General features: G+C 34.8%; 1 protein-coding gene across 2 annotated transcripts; it reads right to left on the minus strand.

Annotated features, from left to right (window-relative positions):
- Positions 1 to 12,092: 12,092 nt before the first annotated feature.
- On the minus strand, positions 12,093 to 15,055 carry LOC103956350 (transcription factor bHLH57). Of its 2 annotated transcripts, none has more exons than XM_009368315.3 (4): positions 14,480 to 15,055; positions 13,452 to 14,132; positions 12,708 to 13,205; positions 12,093 to 12,404 (listed from the first exon to the last, which is right to left on the minus strand). In XM_009368315.3, exons 1-4 carry the CDS (start codon positions 14,513 to 14,515, stop codon positions 12,318 to 12,320), a joined length of 1,302 nt encoding a protein of 433 aa, XP_009366590.2. In that variant the 5' UTR covers positions 14,516 to 15,055; the 3' UTR covers positions 12,093 to 12,317. The 2 variants fall into 2 exon arrangements, with proteins under 2 accessions (XP_009366590.2, XP_009366589.2); XM_009368314.3 differs by having other exon boundaries at positions 13,452 to 14,135; positions 14,480 to 15,053.
- Between the last annotated feature and the right edge of the window lie 6,625 nt (positions 15,056 to 21,680).

Genomic DNA, 21,680 nt, shown 5'->3' on the forward strand with positions numbered 1-21,680 from the left:
AGCAAACCACAATTCTGAGAAGATGTCTCTCAAAAGACACATTTCATATTCATACCTGTTGCGAACAGGCATAAATCAATTTTATATATATATTTATATATATATCCATCTGCATGGAATTTAGAACACAGAAAAAACAAATTCTCCTTATACAATCCCAAACCTTCTTACTAAGAGAACCACCAGAGCCGATCTTAAGATTTTTGAGGCCCGGGGCAATACCAAAATAAGTACCCAAGTATAACTCCATGTCAGGAAAAAAAAAAATCAATCGTTTTAGTGTTCACATTTGTGCATGCCAATGTAACTTTTCTTTGATAAAACGATAGCAGGATGTGAGGGATTATGCTAAGCAACAAGATGGGTTGGCCATAATTTGGTATCTAACTTGTCATTTAAAAGACTCAAACCTAAGATCTCTCACTTATAAGTGAAGAAAAAATAGATTTCACATCTAAGCCATAATATTAGTTTGTATTTAGATAAGGTTACACAAATATTTCACAAGCAAAAATCAACTAAGGTATGAAAGGTATTTTTGTATAAAACTTATAGTTATTGGATAATTTTCTAATTTATTGTCCCTTAGGGCTTCATAAGAATTGTCATATTTTTCTCTCTCTAATTTTTATATATAATATTATAAACAATGAATGAACCAAAAAAAAAATTATTGAAAAACCAAATACCACATATATGTTATTAAAAGTATAACTCATTTTTCTTGGATAAGAAAGAAAAGTAACCCTAAACCCTAACATTATATTGAAACAGAACATCATTGCTAAAGAAAAAGGAAAATTAACGAAAAGAGCTTGAAAACTTTGAGTTTTAACGAAATTGTAACTAAGATTGACTTTTTAGTGTAAAAATGTGGGTTTTCATTAAAGTGAACAGTACTGAGAGCTTTTAGTTAAAGTTCTCAAAAGAAAAGGGTCCTCATTTTGCACTTGGGTGACTACTATTATTATTATTATTATTTGCCAAAGGGTGGTAATTAATTGAAATTGAATTTGTAAAAACCACTTTCGTCAAAGGCACATATAGAAATATAGCTACTTATTTAAACCAAAGATGAAATAAATGCATAAAAAAAAAAAAAAGCATATTTGAGTTTCGAACCCGTGTTCCTTTCCATCGCAAGAAAGCAGTGAAACACCACTGCAAAATGACATCGTATGACAAATATCCAATTTTATATTTTTATACGCTTACTTAACATAACATTATAATAGAAATTAAATTTTTTGGTGCCCTCGATTTTTTGAGGCCCTGTGCGATCGCCCTAGGCTAGGGCCGGGCTTGAGAACCACAAAGAAATTCGTCAGAAGTCTAGCTTTCTGGTGCTGAAATCTCGACTTAGATCGTTGAATCCTAGTGCTGGAATCTCGATCTTCAGTTTGTCTGTTTAATATTACTTTGTTTTGTTTTGTCAAATTATTTATTCGCATTTATTATTTATTAGCATATATAAATTTATCATTCATTGTTGATATTTATCCAACATTCTACACATCTATGCTTAATCATGTTCATTATTTCCCTTTGCTTTATTCAGTCACATGTTTAAATTATTCAATCTGAGTGTGGGATGAAAATTTAATTTGCAGTTTAACTGCAAAGAGCTAAACTTGAACTTCTTTATGGGCAGGCCATCTTGTTTATAATAATGGGCCAAGGCTTCCCTTAGTTTAACTGCAAAGAGCCAGACTTGAACAGAAGTTTTGGTGGGTTGTAGTGAGCTGAGGTTCGAACCTAAGTCTAAAGTAAAGCCCACAAAGGAAGGGCACTCCATACTATATAACTGCAATTGCAATGAAACCTTTTTCAGCCGAGTGCCAATAAATAAGTTTAAGATAAACTGTTTAGGGGTGACACTTTACTTTCCTTCTTTTTAGAAAAGGGGAGCTTTAGAGCAAAAGCAATGTCCTATAATCGGGTTCTTAGTTCAAGATTTTTTATTGCACGGTAAAGTTGCAACGTCTTATCAACCATGCAATAAGAAAGCTTATTTTTGACATAATACACTTAAGAATAATACTAGTGTCAGTTGTTCACAAAAATATTGATGACTAATAATCGCTGATGGAGAAAGCCAAACAATTGTCGATTGGATGCGTTCTATACCATTTTTCAGTTTGAGTTATGAGCCTATTTTGATAACCATCAATAGAAGGAGAGTTTTTTCAATGTATTCAAAATACGGAGTAGTACACTACATGTTACTACACAACTGGTGAGATATTTGTGTTAAAAAATTAACAAACAACTTAAAAAATAAAAATTTCAATACACTTATATAATGATACGTGATGTCTTTCTTTATACTATTGTGAAAAGGTAAAAACTAAAAACCCTAGTTGGTAAAAGTTCAAATAATTGAAGCCTGAAGGGAGTTGATTTCTAGGTGAATAATTTGCTGGTAGGAAAGGGATGGGCGGACAACCATATCATATAAAAAAAGCTTTGCTTCTTGGATCAGAAACCGAAACAAACTTATGTAGCCCCCAGTCCCACACGCACGAGATAGGAGATTACGACTAATTTGTCTTCTTAGCCATCTTTATTCTGTGAAATATGCGATTTCATGCATTCGTTCCACCACCTGTTTGGTAAAACAACTCAAACTGGCATTTCACTTTCACGCCCTTCACCTTTTGCATGTACCTCACCCATCCATGAGAGCATATACAATTCCCTAACCCATTCTCCGTTGCTTTTTCTGAGTGATTCGTTTTTACCACCCTTGGTTGTATATATATATAATTATGCGACTATTATTTTTTATGACTTATCACTCCACCGTGTATATGCAACTAGTGGATGTGTTTATTTTGGTCGCCAATGCTTTTAGGTTACGCTATTTGGTTGAACGTGCTTTTTGGTTAAGCAGTGTTGGATGTAAGAAAAGAAAAGATGGTGAAGTTCAATGATAAAATATATTCAAAATTCGTACCCGAAAAAACTAGTGAGAGACCTGCTTGAATTCGCAACTGGATTGTCCTCCGAGTCTCTTTGAAATGATAGATGTCTTTTATGTCAAGTTTTAAGTTTTAACACTAAACTAAAATGATTTGTACTTTCAGTTATCAACAGTATAGAATTATATATTTATCTTTTACGATGTATCAAATGTATAATTTCACTCTAATATCTTATGCACATGATATGAATCTTATCATTAAACTATACAATTAGTGAATACGAGCGATAGATATAGTTAATATATGTACATAGTGGTCCAGAGAAATAAGTTCCTACCCACAGACAGTAGCTCTATAACCCTAAACACGTACTAGCTAGAAAAATAAGGGAAATAGAAACCTAAAAAGAAGAGAGGTACTCGAGCAAGAAGAAAAGGCATCGCTTCATGGTGTGTGGCAAAAAAGCCACAGTATAGGGACAAGTGAGAGAAGCCGAAAGCTACAACTACAAAAAGCAATAGATTATAGGCCTTTATGCCGATCATCAAAGCTTTTTTCCAACTTCTTTCGTGCAACCGTGCAATCATGGAACTAAAATAAAACGTTGCATTAGAACAGTGTTGGCTGCGTATGTGTGCGCGCGCAGAAGCAGGCACACACGCGCAGGCTGTCGAAGAAGAAGCGTGATTGACTGGACAAACCAAAAATTTTACTTTTGACCCTTTTGAATATTTTGATTCAGTTCACTGTTTTGACTTCAATAAAAAAGAAAACAGCAAAGGAAAAATGGTTTTTTGAGGAGCTGAATCTGATTGATGAATGATGAGGGTGATTGACCATTAGTCAAATCGGGGCTGGTAGCCTGGTATGATGAAAACCCTAGCGTTGGGATTCTGATTTTTCTGATTTGCCTTTGCTTCAGTTAAAAACTTGGAAGGCAAAGATCTTGAAATTTCGAGATGGAAGGGCCCACAGAAAAAATTACAGTCTCCGAGGAGATTTCTGGGCACGCTGTTAAGTTTTGGATGCCCCATGATGTGGAATCTCACCCTCTGACCCAAAACACTCCCAAAACCCATCACATCCACTAACCAAAACATTAATAAAAATGTGTTTTAATAGTAATGTTAAGATAAAAAGGTGTATGACAATGACAGCCTTATATGGACAAAACCCAGTTACCCGGGTTCAGACTTGACACAAGAAACACAGAAAATGAGAAGATTAGATGTGTTTTGGTTTGGTTTGGCTAATAGTGATTGATATCGAAAATTTATTTATTGTTACCGAAATAAGAATAATAAATCATGTGTTTTTATATAAATTATGAAAAAATTTATTTTTTAAGTTATTAACTTTTTAACACATATATTTTACTATTTGTATAGTAACACGTAATGTATCACTTCGTGTTTCGTTCATACTACCAAATCTCTCAATTGATATCTGTGTGCTTTTAATTTAATTTAGGATTTAGGGCCACCTGTTTGTATTTCATGATGTACAGTTTCAGAGCCTAAGCAAGGCATGCAGTCAGATATCTGTCATTAGAGAGACTGGGCTTTGAAGTGTGCGAAGACTACTCTCTGGCTGTAGTACGAGCAGAGTGTGAATCTGAATCAATTCACAACCCAATTTCTGTCTTTGGAACTTGAACTTTGTAGTAGAAGTAGGAACTAGGAAGTAGGAATAGGAAGGTTTGTCTTTGAATAAGAACAAATTAAGATCAATTCAGTGAAGCCTCCTTGGAATTTCTTAGTATTCTTGATAATAATGATAAAAGTTTATATAAATTATAAATGTTTGAGAGTCTAAATCTCACGTCAAAAAAATAAAAGCATTTGCTATTGCTAATTAATTTTGGGTAACACTCACATTCTAATGGTAATTGAATGAATTAGTAATTTTATTTGAATCATTTACAATTTGCTACATGCACAAAGAGTTCGGCTTGAGGTTTCTTAGGTCGTTACATAACGGGTTGATGCGATGAAAAAACGACTCTAAAGCACTTCCACCCATCATAATTCTCCATGGCAAGGTGTGCATCAAAACCTCTCCAAAACACCCTCCACCCATTATTGAGAGCCTTGCCAATCGGCAGTCACGAAGGGAGCCATGGAAATTCTAGCCCTAAGACCATCTTCAACCCTTAGAGTAAAACCTAAACTTTTTAGCCTAGAAAATTTAGTTTTAACGCAAAAATAGTTTTTCTACTCCAACCCTTATGGCCTAAAATTTTAGCCCCATATTATTAAAGAATGAATTTAGGCTAATTTTTTTTTAAATTAACTTTAAAAAAAATTATGTAGACTATCCTAAATTAATTTTATGAACATTTTTACCTAAAAATATTTAAGTTATGATAAATATTGAAAAATCACTCAAATTGCGTGAATTTTGAGTTAAATAATTTTAAAAAAAATTATTTTAGCAGTTGGATTTAAATTTGGGCCATTAGATTTTTTTTTTTTTTTTACCATTAGATTTGATTATATTCGATCTCAGCCATTGAATTCAATAAATATATAAATATAAAAGATAAAAATAAAAAAGAAACTTGAATGTGGTCGTTGGATCACAAAAACTAGCCGTTAGGTTATTATGGTTGTCGACACGCGGGGCATATGCCCACATGGGTGAGGTCCGCTGGTGCTACGACTGGCGCGTTTGGCGTGTCCGAGAGTGGTTTTTTGGCATTTGGGCTTCACATTAGCTTTTCCACTCTCACATGTGGGCTCCACACTAATTTTGGGCTAAATCTTGGCTGGTATTTGGGTTTTTTTTTAAGGTTTTAACACTTAACCCAATTTTAGAACAAGGGTTGGAATGAAATGGGGGAGCGGGGGAATAGAAGGGGAAATTTAGGACTTACTCCAAGGGTTGGAGTTGGTCTAAGCCCAGCCATGGCAGGATGACGTCACCCATGTGAACATGCTGCATGAGACCCAGTCAAAAGCTAAAAGTGCAATGATCTTTGCTATGTGACACTTTTTTGGCCTTTCGATTTGAATGGTAACTTTAATCCAATGATTTTGACTTTTAAAAAAATAAAAAATCTATTGTATTTGAAAAAAAAAATAGTTTTTAAATAGAAAAATATTCATTTTTAACCGAAAATAGAATGCGGACATATGGCGTTATTATAGTAACATATTCTAAATTATTTTCATCAGTAGAATAAGTAAATCATACATATGTTAATACTAGCCACTTTTAGGCCCTCCAAATGGTGCAGCCCGGGAAAGAGGCCGTGAAAAGCACAAAGTGAAGTCAAAGACCAAAGAAGATTAAGAAGCCCGAGGCCCAAGAGGATGGAAGATCTTCTCAAGCGTTAAGGCCAACTGCCAATTAGCTCAGCCCGACTAGGTTACGTAAAGTACTTTCCGATTGCGAAAGGTATGTGGGCAGGCTGACAACTTTATGGCGCAATGTTTTAGGAGTAGGTCTACTCATATGTCAATCATGGCACGTGGTGACCCACAATCAAAATCAGAGGCCTATGATGAGACGTAAAGGTGGTCAAGATACCGCTCGAAGGGATAGGGTTGGATAACCAAGGCAGTGGAATATCGCTCGGCACATATCACTTAAAAAGGGCGTGCAATATCGGCTAAGCAAGTGCACTTCACCGCCGAATGTCTAGTTGATGGGTAAAAACTTGTCAGTACGCTAGTCGAGCTAACTGGGGCATTAAATGCCAAAAAAATAAGAAAAGGTGAGCCCAAGGCTTCGGGGTTCATTAAGTGCCTAATAAAGAGGTGGGAACCTCTTGTAATGGGGTCGGACAACTAATGTAATAGAGAATTCTTGTGTTAAGCCGAACGCTATTTGTAGTCTTGAAATCAAAATCAATACAATCTGAGAAACAAAGTGGATGTAGTCCAGTTTTGAGGGGTATATTGAGTCTATTTCATTTTAGTTTCTATCCCAAGCCCACCAAAGGTTTATTGCTTTAATTTGTTAACTTGCAAATTTTGAGCGTGAACAACATAAAATAAAAAATAAACATTGTGAATAGTAACTGCTACGTTTATTACTTTTCATAATGGGTGGAGAATGATTAATTTATGTTAAGACATTGAATGGTCACTTAGTACTACAGTCTGATGGTATTTCTCTTCGCTTAGAAGTGAGAGGTCTTAGGTTCGAATCTCGTGGATGGCGAATTCGATACCAAATTAGGCTGCTCATTGTGTGGCTTAGTCGAACTCTCTCTCCCCTTAATGTAAAAATATCGATGTACTAAAAAAATGACATTAAATATAAACTTTAAATAAAAACTCCCCAAAACCCGAAATCCACCAAAATGAATAAAAATGCTCTTAATTACTCAAGTTAGTGTTTAGTCTCAAAGTACAATTTCACGTAATAGTAACATGATATCTTTATGCAAGATGTATAATTTTCATTTCTTATGTGTTTATCAATTTTGGTATCTTATTTATGTAATTCAGTAGATTTAAATCTTGATTTTATAACAAGAACTTTTATTTGTTTTAATATTATTTGCACTCTGCTATATTGTGACATTATAAGTTGTATATTACGGCATAATAATTTGGATTTTTGAAGAATAAGTTTTCAGACGGGGGAGACTAAAAAGGAAATTGAAGTGCATTGTCCCATCAAACAAATGGTAAACGTTAGTCGCGTAAAAGTGTGAACTGCCAGATAAAGTTGTGCTAGTGTTGGAAAGGAACCGATGAAAGAAAAACAAAAGAAAAAAAATGAGTTTTAACGAAAAACTTATTATACTATTCATTTTAATGAAAAATCATATTTTTACATTAAAAAATCGAACTTGGTACTATTCATTTTACCCTTTATTTTTTCCTTATCGTTAAAACTCAAAGTTTGCAAACTTTTTTCATTAGTTTTTCTAAAAAAAAAACCTAAACAATTTGCATGGAACTATAGCAAAACCCTACCTAAACAGCCGACGGCGTCTACTTTGGTACTAGTACCAAGCACATTGAGACTTGAAATTTTCTCTGCAAATTTAAAAATTGGCGAAGGAGAGAAAGTGATTAAAATAAAGCTAATATGATTAGACTAATGCTAAGTATTAGTCTGGAAATGTGAGATTTGTATTGTATTGTCGGGACTTTCTTGGGTGCTAAAAAGTATTTGATATTTTAGATGTTTTAATTGTTAAATTTTAACACAACGATAAAAACATACAGAACAATCGATATTTTAGAACACCCAATGGTTTTTGTTGTATTGTCTTACAATGCTGCTCGTTGTCCTTATAAGGTTATATATAGAATACAGGCTCGGGTTTCCAAATAAAACAAACACTTACTTCCATAATCTCAGACAAATGTTCCTTTTGGGTGCATTATTATTGAATATAGAGTTGCCCGAGGCTGTTTAACCCACTTCAATTAATACATTCCGTTCAAGATTAGTTACTGTAAATTTTTCTTTAATAGTTTAAACTATTCAGTAGTATAAAAAATGAACAGTCATAATTTAATTGATGAAATAATAATTTTTCTTACTTGATAATTTAATATTTATAAAGACAGACCTTGGACTATTAAAGATTTACTCAAGTGACTTTTCCTAATTATGTAGTACCTATCTGTCATTTTTTTGTTTGTAGAGAAATGTTAAGGGATTCTTCCAAAAGTGAGAGTCTTCTTAGACTCTTTGTCACCTCACAATTTAACGTTAATTTTGATGACAATATTATAAAATATTATACAAAAAACATGAGATAGTTAGTAGAGAGTCACTTTTGACAGTCTCCTTAGCATTTCTCTTTTTTGTATCGACTTTATTTTTTTTTTTTAACAACGATAATATTAACACTATGAGGGTGGGGGAGTGAGCTAAGCCTCACAATGGACTAGCAATAATGTGGTTCAAATTCACCTTCGGCGAGAATCAAACCTAAGACGTCTCACTTACAAATGAAGAGAAATACCACTAAACTATAGTATTAAGTGATGTATCGGCTCTATTGCAACATCGATTACCCCATTATCAAAGTTATTGCAAATTATTAGAAGTACTTTACAAAAGTTCCTTTGTTCCTTCGGATTAATTTTTCTTAGAAGAATGTAATATATTTTAATTGGGTTGCGAAAAAACTTTTATCTAGGGTAGAACTAGAAGAACTCATACGAAGTTTAAGAGTGGGAATGAGATGAGAAAATTGCCCGAGGCGAACACTGTTTAAGGCGTGTTTATTTGCATTTTTAGAATGGGAGTAACATAGGGTACTTGAGAAATGATACATACCTAAGTTGTTTAGGTATAAGGATAAACATAGTTTCATTGGTAATGACACATTGTAAACACTGAGAATGGCCTACATATTTTCAACATAAAACTATATATTTATTCTTTATTTGTGTGTTAGTAAATAAGTAATTTGTCAGGACTGAAATGTAACATATATTTTGTTCTTAGTCAGGAATGAGATGTAACATATATTTGGTATTCTCATTCTTTATAAGTAAACATATCATGATTGACATTGTTGAAATGTATAATACAAGTGATCAAAGTGATTAATAATATATGGTCTACATTAATAACAATTTAATTTGATTAATGTTCTATATCATTAAGGATATTACAATTTTCATTTATTTGTGGGAAATGTTAAGGATACTCTCTCAAAAGTGGGACTCTTCATGGACTCTTGGCAACTCATATTTTGGCACAATTTCCATCCCACTTTGAGAGAGTTTCCTTAGCATTTCTCTTTGTGTATATATGGAATGCAAATATGGATTAAAAAAACTGGATTTGTCTGTCTTCATGCTCATACTGTTGTCCCCAAAGAGAGACCATGAAAGTAAGAAATACCACAATCTCACTCCATACTTCTTCTACTTGCATATATTGAATTAAAATTCTCCAGTTCAATTCATATTTTGGGCATTCACTTGTATTATCTGGAAAACCAATTTCAACTTGATGTTTTACATAGTTTCTCCATTTATTACTTAGTATGATATTTTGGATGCCTTTCTTTCTCTCTTTTTTTCCTTTTGATTGCACGTCTTGGTTAGTTCTATTAATTACTTGGAAATTTCAGTTGGCTAATCATGTTAGTTAACCTAAATGTCAACTAAGATTAAGGAAATGATGAATAAATAAGATATTGACTTCAAAGTTCAAAGAAAAAGGGGGGAAAAGAAGGAGGAGGATGTTCTTCCCTCCTAATCTCTTTCTCCTTCTCTTCCCTTCCCTCTTACTTGGAAGATTACAGTTAAGTCACTTCAACATTTTATATTAATTTTTTATAAAGACAATAAGACAAAAAACAAAGTGTGAGAGGATGAGAGAAAATGAAATGAGAATAGGAGGGGAGAGAATCTTACTCCATAAAAGAAAGGCAAAAATTTTAACTTGGATGGAAGACTAGATTGGGACTGGCCTTGGAGAAAGGCTGTGGAGAAGGAATAAGAAATGCAGAGACCAAAATTGACAACTAGGACTAGGGCTCGCAAATAGGGATATGTGCTGTAGCTTTTGCACGCCTGCCTTTACCCCTCTCCAGTCTTCATCCATATGATAATTTTCAGGCTACTTTAAATGGGATTTTTAATTTTCTTTATCTTGTTACCATTTGACTTTAAATTTTCCATTTACTCCATCCTTTCAAGCCCATTCCTCTCTCAACAAAATCTTCTACCGCGTCACATCCTCTGCCCGTCTCCCTTGTTGACATCATTTCATCATGTCATGAATTGCAATATTTAAATGCACCATTAGTTTTAATAAATCTTGAACCATATGCAGCACATCTTTACATACTGTAACAAGTACAACAAAAAGAGTTATAGCTAGGTAACTCGTTGATTCAGACCATTCATATTTGTAGAACTCATACAATAAAAATTATCAAAATTATTTATATGTCGACTGTGTAATCGTAAATGGCCAAAACAAAGTTTAATAATGGAATTTTATGTTGTACTGTTCGACCACAAGCGCCAGGTGCAATACATGTGGGGGTGGTACCACTTTCTCTGGCCACAATACATTTATCTTTAGCTATAATAGGTCGCATGAACCTATTAGGCAACAATAACTGTAACAAATTCTTTTCACAAGCTTCCAGAGGGCACATGGGAGTGAGCCAAATTCAGCTGCACATACTGCCAACTTAAGTTCACATTTCAAGTTTCTGTAGCCGAACCTCTCTCATCTTATGTCGTATATCTCAAGGGCTATTTTACTAACACAAATCCCTCAGGTTAGTTCCAACGGTAGTAAATAAAGTTTTACTGGGTTTTGGACTATAGAATTGGGCAATTAGAAAGGTTTCTATCTTGTTTCAACTTTCAAATTTGATTCGCATTAGATTAGATTATCAATTCTTTCTACCATACGACAATATACTCATATTGCAAATCGAGCGGTCTCTTTCTACCACATAATACCAACAGGATCCTCTCGGATCTTAGGAATCCGTGAATTGTGTTCGTTTATTGTATATCGTGCATTCAGTTTTTGTCACGTATTGTTTGTGTTTAATTTTAAATAAAAATATTTAAAATAATTTATGACCGCACGATGTACGATGAACGGACATGATTTACGGATCTTCAGGATCCTCACAAAGAAGATCCAGTGAGGATCCGGATTCCATATAATAATCTACAGACATTGCAGATCCAGCGGTAATTGTATCATTTCGTACTCTAGAAGGGATGTAGAAAGATGAACTCATCCCTTTATTGTTGTTAGATTTTTCCTACAGTATTATCTCTGGAGGCCGAAGAAAATTATAGAGACTTCAGAAACCCAAGAGGCAGGAAAAAGGTGTAGGGTTAAGGACATGCAGAAAGCATATACAATGATGAAGCACCCCAGATACTCATAGGCCTCCCAAAGTCAAATATAGAAAGAGAAGCCTCCTTTGCAAAGTTTGTAATGATGGGATCCAGATATTCAGTATGAAACCCTAAAACTCCACCGTGAAATGTGGACCCCAAAATCCTCCAAAAATAAAATAACAATTAAAAATAATGTTAAGAAGATCAAATTTTTAAACTAAATTCGCAAATTAAATTTGATTTAAAATTTTGATTTCCTTAGCATAACTTAAAAATAACTAAAGCATCACAAAAATAGGTCATATTCTTCTAATTAATTAAATAAACATGAACTTTTTATTTTTTGACAAAACAAAAAAGAAAATTTAAGAAACAATCAGTAAACATAATCTGCCTTGTCACACACAAGTCACAAATTTACATGCTAGGAGGTGGAAGCAATGTAAAAAGCATAGGTGCCATTTTTTCTGCTCCCCCATCTTCCAAATATCTCAAAAGAGTGAAAGACCTTACATTTCTCCCTACTCTGTCTAAGAACTGAAATGAAAGTTAGCTGCTTTCTGGAGCATCCTCTGACTCACTGAACAAATCAACTGCTGCCATTGATGAAGCTGAATATTTGATGTACTGCTTTTGCAATTTCATCTGCTGATCCTAAATTACAACCTTCTTCTATCTGCATTTATACAAATTCAAATTCCTCAAACCAGTCATAGTACCGTGAAAATTTAGAATAATTGTACCCTTGACTAAGGAATCTAACCGAAAAAAAAAAAAAAATTCTTCATCTTGTTATATTATATTACACACCTTCCCAAGAAAGAGGGAAAGAGCAGTGAAAAAAAAGTAGCATATATTCTTAGCCTGCTAGATAGCTAAGGTAGCTTGAGATCCAAGTCAGAATGTTTGACTATGAAAAAAACCAAACAGATAAGACAGAATGGAAAAATATATAGATAAATAAAGAATTAACATATACCTCGAGATTGAAAGAGTAAAGAACAGTGTCTTGTGATGATGTAATGTTGAGGTGCAAAACAGTTAGCCGACGATCTTCCAGTGCAACAATGGCTTTCATCAGCTGTCCAGCTCTCCTTTGGCACTTCACTTTTAAGTTGACATGGGATTGGATCACAGTGACATCTATGTCTGCAGCCTCAGACTTGTTCTGAGCAGTGCCTTCATCGTCGAAGGTGGCGGGGGCGGCGGTGGCGGTGGTGCTTTCTTGATCATGAAACCCAATTCTGCATTGGGAGAGAGTCATGAACATTCCATTGGATGGCATTGCCATGCTGCAGGGAGAAGAGGAGGATGCTGATGAGGAGCTGAAAGAGCTGTTGTTGTCACCATTATTGCTCATCCCTTGAATTTGATCAGCTGCTTTTCTCATTCTCTTTTGGGCTTCAAGGGAATGAAGTAGCTGCTCCAATTCCTTCACAAAATCTATTGCACCCCCAACAATTGATGCTTGGTCACCCTTTTAACAAAAACAAAAAACTTATTTTAACTGACAAAAAAATTCATTACTTCAAGCTAATTAACTTGCGAAAAGGCGGTAGCCATTTTGGCACTCTCCTTTTAACCATCATAATCCAAATTGTATGGTTAGAATTTTATTTGCAAGCTCCGAAAGAGTGCAGAAGGCTAAAAGAGGAGTGTTAAAATCGCTAGCGCGTGTTCATAAAATTATAAGAAGATATAGATCGAGTGAATATGATTTTACCCTTTGAATGTAGGAGGTGGGCATGAGGGACCTGAGGACATTGAGATGGTCATTCATCTGGCGGCGGCGGTTGCGCTCCACCGCAATGTGGGTCATCCGCTGGCTCTCCACTTCTTCCTTGTTCTTGGTTGGCCTTGTTCTCTTCCGCTTTCTCCTCTCCCTGGTGGCCGGAGTAAATTTGGGTTGCTGGGTTTTCTCAGCACCATTTTGTACCTGAATCCAGGTAGGTGGTGGTGGAGACCCAGCAACTGAGCTGGGTTTTTCTTCCCCTTGGTTGCACTCAGAAATAGAATGGTGGAGATGAGAGTCTTTCCCTTCTGATTTAACAGGTGAATGTTGCAGCTCAACCATTTCATGGGTCACACAGCTCTCAAGCTCCAGAGCTTTCTGAATTGGGATTTCCATTTCAGGCATGTAATTTTTGTCCGACTCCCATGGTTTTTTGAAGTGTTGGAGTTTCAAAAGTGCTTGAAAGCTTGGCTCTTTCAAAGGAAAATAAGGTGTGGTGGTGGTGGTGGAGGAATCAACACTTTGTAGCATCTGGAGAAATGGCATTCTGTCATCCAAGCTTGGCAATGAGAGGTGGTGGTTGTGGGATTCTTCTTCCTCCTCAAATCTCAAGCTTTCTGTGGTGAAATTCAAACTTTGCTCGAACGGAAAATCCAAATGCTCACCAAAGAACTGCTGCAACACCATAACCCAAGAAATAATTTTAAAAATTATGTTAATAAAGAAAGAGAAAAAGGAGGAAAAAGGGAAGAGCTTTACTGGGTTTCACACCTACCCTTTTCTAACAAAACAAAAGAATTCAACCTTCAAGTGGGAAATTTGGAATATAAAAGTAGAAGGAGAAAAGAATGTAAAAGAGGAAATTTATAGCTTTTTCCCAGAAAATAACACACATTGCATTGAATGCAAAAGCATTTTTGAGAGGAGTAAATGCAGTCCATTTCTTGATGCAAAAAAAGGGACTAATGAAAAATAAAGTGTATGTACAAATTGAGCAAAATAACAACACAAGAACATACACAGGGATTAATGGGTCCTTGAAGAAGCCTCTCCATTACAGGCTGCAGGGAGAGAGAGCAGCAGCAGTTTGTTGGCTGTGCCTTAAATTTTCTTTCTTTCTCTCTCTAGAAATATATTACCGACATTCCATTGATGCTAACAGAACAATTGCAATAAATGTGAGAAGCCCCAATGAGAAGTGGAAGAAATATGAGACCCCATGAATCCAACAACACCATAAATTATATTCCTTTGTTTTCTGATGGGAGTGAAAATATGCTCTTAAAATAGAACAATATTAAATGCTGAGCTGCTTTAGCCTTGAAGAACTAACTTGGTGAGGACACCAGAAAGAACAGGTAGAGAGAGTACTTTGGCACAAATGTTTGAATAAATGGGCCTCCTCCTTCCAGTCCTCCTTGTCCTAGAGAGAGAGAGGTTAAAGAGGTTTGGTGAAGAAAATGGAGGGCGAAAAGTAACAAAGGGAGTGAGGTAAGAAATGAGGGGTGGAAATACTCTCAAACTGATTGAGAAGATATGTTGGTGATGCTTAGATATACATGAAACTGAGAGAGTTGGTGAGACTGAGCAGAACACAGAGAGAGAGAGAGAGAGAGAGAGAGAGAGAGGGCTAGGGTTGTCTGGTTTACAAGGTCCCAAACATTATTGGCGGTGGCAGTTTTGTCCTGCTGCGAGGACAAGGTTGTGGGGACTAGTCTCTCTCACTCTCTTTCTCGGTGCAAACTGCACAGCAATGGGATGGAGGGGGGAGAGAGAGAGAGAGAGAAGTTTTGGAAAGTCCTATGGATTGAGTCACTTGTCTGATGATGGGTCCTTTTTCATTCCACACTTGTCCAGCCAACCCTGTAGCCCAACCCAACCAACCCAGAGTGAATTTATCCGTGATGTATCCCTTATTTACTTCTCTACCTTTATGGCTGTATACAGTATACATACCTAGACAAGATGAACAACTTACATAATACGGATTCATCGTCGCGTGGCGTCCTTTGCTAATGAAATAAAGACATATGGATAAAAGTTAACACACGTCTTTACTTCATTAGGACATGATGCCTCCATAATGGTGAACCTGCATCATATAAGTCATTCTCCCTAGACATAACAACGTGATGTCCCTTTTCTCATATTTGTGTTGTGCTGATCACAAACAACAGTTTTAACTGGTCATCCAGACTCAAACCGTTAAGCCCGAAAACTACATGTTAATAATGGTTTGTTTAATGGGTGACTTGTGAACAAAAAAACTTGATTTTGGAATTCTGAAGGTTTAAAATATTGACAACAAAATAAAATACTAATGAAAATGACATTATTTAGGGATCTGGATCCTCTCCTGAGCTAATGGAGAGGATCCTCCTCATCAATCATCGTGGGCCGTTGGATTTTTATCCAACGGCTACAAACAGGGGGGTCCCTTTAAAGTTATAATGATTGTAGTCGTTGGATAAAAATCCAACGGTCCATGATGATTGATAAGGAGGATCCTCTCCATTAGCTCAGGAGAGGATCCAAATCCATTATTTAGTATATAGTGTAATTATTGACACTTCAAAAAGTATCAGTATATTTTTGTAAATTTGTCACCAGTTGTCCTCTTTTTAGAAAGAAGAGTACGTGATGATATTATTAGATTGCAAATAACAAAATCTAATAATATGTACAATATATTATATTACTAAGTCACACTTGTAAGCTTTGTTTAAAAATACAGTTTACAATTCAATATATTTATATAAAAAAAATTAACCAATCCAACTGTTATCAAACCGACCCGATAAGCCCAACACAAAAGAATAAATTTTCGTGTGAATTAGTGTTGTATTAACGAGTCATGTAAAATTTCACCAAATCTACAAAGCCCCAATGAATTGCTGGTTATGGTTACAAATTTTATTGAACTTCCGGTCCAACTGTTATCAAACCGACCCGATAACCCAACTCAAAATCACAAATTTCTGTGTGAATTGGTGTTGTGCGAACAGATCTTGTACAACTGTTAACAAACCAAACCAATAAGCCAGAGAGATTTTTTAATGTGATCGGAATGCAAGGTGGTACATCATGTGTTACTATACAAATAAAGAGATATGCATATTAAAAAAATTAATAACTTAAACTATAAATTTTCCCACTACTTATATAATGACACGAGTGGTCCGGTCATAATAAAAAATTTCTCCTATAAGCCCAACCCGAAAGTGCAAATTTCCATGAGAATTGTGGTGTTTACGAGTTATGTACAATTTTCCCAGATCTATAAAATCCTTGTTGAGTTGCAACTTTTGGTTGCAATTGAACTTCAAGTTGATCTAGTATTTTGCAAAGGAAAATGATTTTACATTCTCCTTCTTTCCTCGTGCACTTAAACTTCTTTTTAGTGTTTAGATCAAACAAATCAAACAAAAATTAAGAGATAAAAACAATAAGATAAGAGTAGAATGAGAAAATGAGAGTGAAAATTGCTACACTAGTAAAAACACTAGCAATTTTGATTGAATATCTCAAATAAATGACTTGTTGATATATGCTTACTAAAAGAATAGATGATTTTCTAAAATTTAATATTAAATACTAACCCCTTTTGGCATGACATGAGTAAATGGAGGTGGATCTGCATCAAGATTTCGTATTTCCATCTCAATCACCGACCGTGAGAAGAGGGTGCTAAGTCCCAAGGGGAGAATGGTTGGTGAATGGGTGTGTTTAGAGGTTTAAATAAGATTGAAAAGAAAAAAAGTTGCTAGTTTTATTATGTTTCGTTTGGCATTGTTTTTTCCGTCAAAAGATACTTTCTTTTAAAATTAATCAATAAAATAAAACATTTTGATCCATAGAAATAAATAAATAGAACATTTTGATTAGTTTGAAAGCAATGTCCTCCTAACAACAATTTTCACTATGCAACCTCTAGAATACTTATCAAGCTGCTTTAGTAAGAAGTAGAAATGAGTTCGTAATGAACTTTTTCACTTTTTGCAATACCTTATTAGTTGAAAATAACATAGTGTACCCTTCTCTTGTGTTTCTCTCTCATATTATCTCCCAAATATGCATACTCTCTCCGCTGAGAAACAAAACTCACCACCAATGGCATATCAGATTTTAATATTGGTGGTCCCAATATAAAAGCTCCGCAAAAATAACATTGAAAAATTAAAAGATAAACTACCAACTTTTGATTCATAATATTTGTACAAACAACATTACACGACAATATTTCATACTCTAAATATGTGTTATGACATTTTCATTGTTAATACAAGAAAAAACAAATCAATGATGATTTGGAACTATCCAAAATTGGAGTTGAGCTATCCGTAATAGGATTAGAACTATCCAAAATTGAAGTTAAACTATTTGGAATAGGATTGTTTGATTGATCGATGATGGTTTTTGCATGTCCATACTTCTATTTGTACACATATCAATTAATCAAAAAAAAAAAAACCATGTCAATTGATGACCCAACCAATATAAAAAATCGTAACAAATTAACAATACCTATAATCTAGTATGAAATTTGAAATTTCCATCCAATACTTATCAATTTTAACATCCTGCATGATTAATTTTGACAGGTGGAGGCATGAAGCGGCTGGTGGTGGAATGGGGACTATTTGAATCGGGTTAGAGAAAAAAGGGAATCGGAATTGGGAATTACCCAATCTAAGAAAGTAAATGCAAAATGTGATTGGGTGGAGATCTCGGATAGAAAGAAAGAGAATACAATCTCTTAATTTTTTTTTCAATTAAAATTGGTCTCACTCACTTGACTTAATAAGAAGACTTGCTTTTAATTATTTTGTTTTAAATAGTTTGGCTCAAAACAACGTCATTTTGGCCTAGTCCTTTAAAAAACAAAATAGTCTTTTCTCCTTCGTTAATTACTTTTAGAACTTGCACCTACCGGTCCGCCGCTACACTCTTCTCCTCCACCACATGCCCAAACTTGGGTGATCCTCAAAGTTCCTCACAACCACTTATTTGGTCCATCCGCCATTGATCACCACCTTCCCTCAAATGTGTCATCTTACAAAATAAATCACAACTTATATTAACTACTTACACTTCTAAATCGTTTGAGGCCTTTTGTGATAAAACCTCATACCAATTAAATTCTACAGGTAATTAAGTTGAGGAGGATATCAGTATGACAGTAACTATAGTTTCCAAATTAAGACGCACTCAGTGCCAATGGTAATCTCTTTCTGTCACACAAACATCTTGCAAATTGCAACTTGGTTAACAAAAATACAAAAGTATGGTTAAACCCCCTTCTTCCCTCCATTTAGTGTCACAATTCACAAATGGAACAAAACAAAAACCCCATAATTGCTAATTTTCACATCTTATATAATTTTGTTGTGTTTTTTTTGGCTGGGGCCTTTGCCCACTAGCTTTGGGTATGTTTCACAATTAATATGTCGGGACCAAAATTTTGTCTCTTCGGGAGGTACAGATGGGGACTGAATCCTAGATTTAAAGCATATATTTCCCCTTTAATCCTTCCATTTAATCAAATTTGTAATGTTGTAGCTTTGAGCATTTCCACTAAGAAGCATTGTCACAACACCACATTCTTGGGTGATTTAAATAAGATGGCAGATTTTCAGGTATGGATCTACCTATTAATTGAACCCTCTATATGTTTATATAAAAATAAAGAATTTAATTTTGAAATTTAAAGGAATGTATTCTCTTTATTTTTTTCAACTTTTGTTTTGCTTTGCATATGATTTTATTTTTTTAGGTATTGTGTTTTGGTTTTGTTAATTTTACATATGTAGTTTACTTTTGTTATCAATTTTGCCAAATTTAACTCAATTTCTATAACTGTTGTTGTTCAATATGAAGCTCCATCTCAGACGTATCATTGCTTGTAGCTTGTGGTACATAGTGACTGGGCAACCTGTCATGGCTCTCAGGCCTAAGGTTTTCTAAATACGTTCCAAACTTTGTCTTCGTATAAACAAACATGGTCAAATTAATCACTGGCTTGCTAGCCATTAGGCCCCTTACATCTTCAAGAATCAAATCATTCAGTCACATGCATGCATACTTCTTGTCCAGTTTCTGCAGCATTACCTGACTCCCAAGGCACACAACAGCCCAAATGCCTCTCCCTTCCATTTGCTAAAAAAAATCCCAACAAATGAAAATCGATAAGCATATGAAATATGAGGGACTCACACCTGTTCTCTAAGCATGTACTCTGTCCTATAAGGCGATTTTCTTTTATAATATCATTTTTTTCTTATCCTAGCTAGATTTTCTTTCTATTGGGTAAAGATCACGGATGTGATAGCCAACTTATTTGTACATTAATTCATACAAAGTAACTAATTAATCTAATCAGCTCACTCAGATATTTTCCACTTCGTTTTGGATGGGAGTGTCTATTAAGATCTCTTTTAAGGCTTATGATATACATTAAAATCGTGAGAGATGGTATTAGAGCTAATTTTCTGTACGGTGCTAACGTCAAGTTTGGGAAGCAATATAGCACAGGAAATTTGAATATTGATCTATATATATATATATAGACACGCGCACACACACATGCACACACGCGCACACACACATACACACTAGTATCTTTAGAAAATATTATGCCTGTCCTCATGTGTTATTACATCTTCAAAGACAAGATATTGATGTGTACATATGCATAGAATGACAAATTCATTCCAGCAAATCCCCGATTTAAAAAAAATAAAAATCCCAATTCGATTCATAAGATAAAGTCTATCTTATCCAACCCACACTGCCTCTATTCTCCTCACATGCTTCAGCCACACAGCCAGAAGTATGCATGGTCGAACTCCTGAAAAATAGCATAATTCATTTTTTTATTTTGTCTGTTTCAAGCTTGGCATTCCTGAACAAACAAATATACATATAAAAACACATTAAGAACTATCAGCAAATATAAAATTATTAACTGAAGGAACAAAAAATTAGCATTATCTCATCAGGATTTCAGAAACTGGTCGAAGAGTCTCCTGAACCCTAATACTTGGAAGTTGGAAATTAACCTTATCCCATCACTTACAACTTACAAGGTCAATCGTCTGATCGGCAGGTTTTGGCCCCTTTCTTTCTTGCAATTAACCATGCATCCCTCCAAAATTCCAAATCAATGCAATGTGGCAGCTGCATGCTTTTCACACACACACACACACACACACATATATATATATAAACTGCCATTCTATTACTTGCACATAAAAGATATTTCACTGATTTGGATCTACAGTTCAGATGCTTAGTATAGCTAGTAACATAAACATACATCTGGCAAGAAAACGTTTTTCTTTGATATTATGTATTAATAAAAGATATTACCTTAAAAATCACAACTAATTACTCTTAAACAGTTTGAAGGCTTAGCTCAAGGACGAGTAAGCTCACAGGAAAAATTATTCTAGTTCAGGATGACAAAACAAAATCCTGTCACACAAAATGCAGGTACGTACTTGTTGATTAGGTTTAAGACCACCAGGCTAAATGTACACCCAGCGGCCGGCATAGTGTGTCCATCTTCAACGTGCCAGTGACTGTGAGTCTCTTCACATGCGCATATTCAGTATGCGTTAACCTGTTCAGTGTTCACCAGCTTGTTCTCTACTAGCAGAGATACAAACAATTTATTTGGCATCAAGAAAGGGATCAGACTCCATACACAGTTGTATGTATAGGGTGGTAAAATGTTTTTACCTTCTTCCTGCCACAACCTTTTGGTGCAAAGGAAATTGCTTTCTTAAATGTAGAAAACTATAAATATAATTTTATTATTTTCAATAATACTTCTACTTAAACAGTAATTATTTCATGTGTAAGACATTTTTTTTAGAGAATGTTTAAGACTCCCTTGATACACATTTTAATGTTAAAAAAAAACAAGCAATGTAAGCAAGGGAAGCAATCAAGAAAAAATTGCACCCTTGTTTTCTTCAGATGAGCCCAACTTTCCTCTTACAAAAAAATCTGTTCAAGCCTTTTGTTTTGACGTGGGTCTACATGTGACTATTGGGCCCATTTAGAACCTCCCAATTGCTCATCGAGGCCCATCTGTGTTTATTCTCCATTTAGCCGTTTTTCTTTTCATAAATTTGGGATGAAGGGTTCGACGTTAGATATCTTTCCAATGTCAGAGAGAGATGCTACTAAACTACGAGCTAATTGATATATTAGCCA

Source organism: the organism of the source record quoted next, unplaced genomic scaffold, assembly GCF_019419815.1.
Source record: "Pyrus x bretschneideri cultivar Hongxiangsu unplaced genomic scaffold, Pyrus_bretschneideri_v1 Contig40, whole genome shotgun sequence".
Classification (NCBI taxonomy): Eukaryota; Viridiplantae; Streptophyta; class Magnoliopsida; order Rosales; family Rosaceae; genus Pyrus; species Pyrus x bretschneideri.

Coding starts and splice junctions, on each gene's coding strand:
- LOC103956350 (XM_009368314.3), bottom strand. CDS start 14,515: ATGGAGAGGCTTCTTCAAGGACCCATTAATCCCTGT. Junction 14,136..14,479: donor AAGGACCCATTAATCCCTGT/GTATGTTCTTGT, acceptor ATGGTGTTGCAG/CAGTTCTTTGGTGAGCATTT. Junction 12,405..12,707: donor TTTACTCTTTCAATCTCGAG/GTATATGTTAAT, acceptor GTATAAATGCAG/ATAGAAGAAGGTTGTAATTT.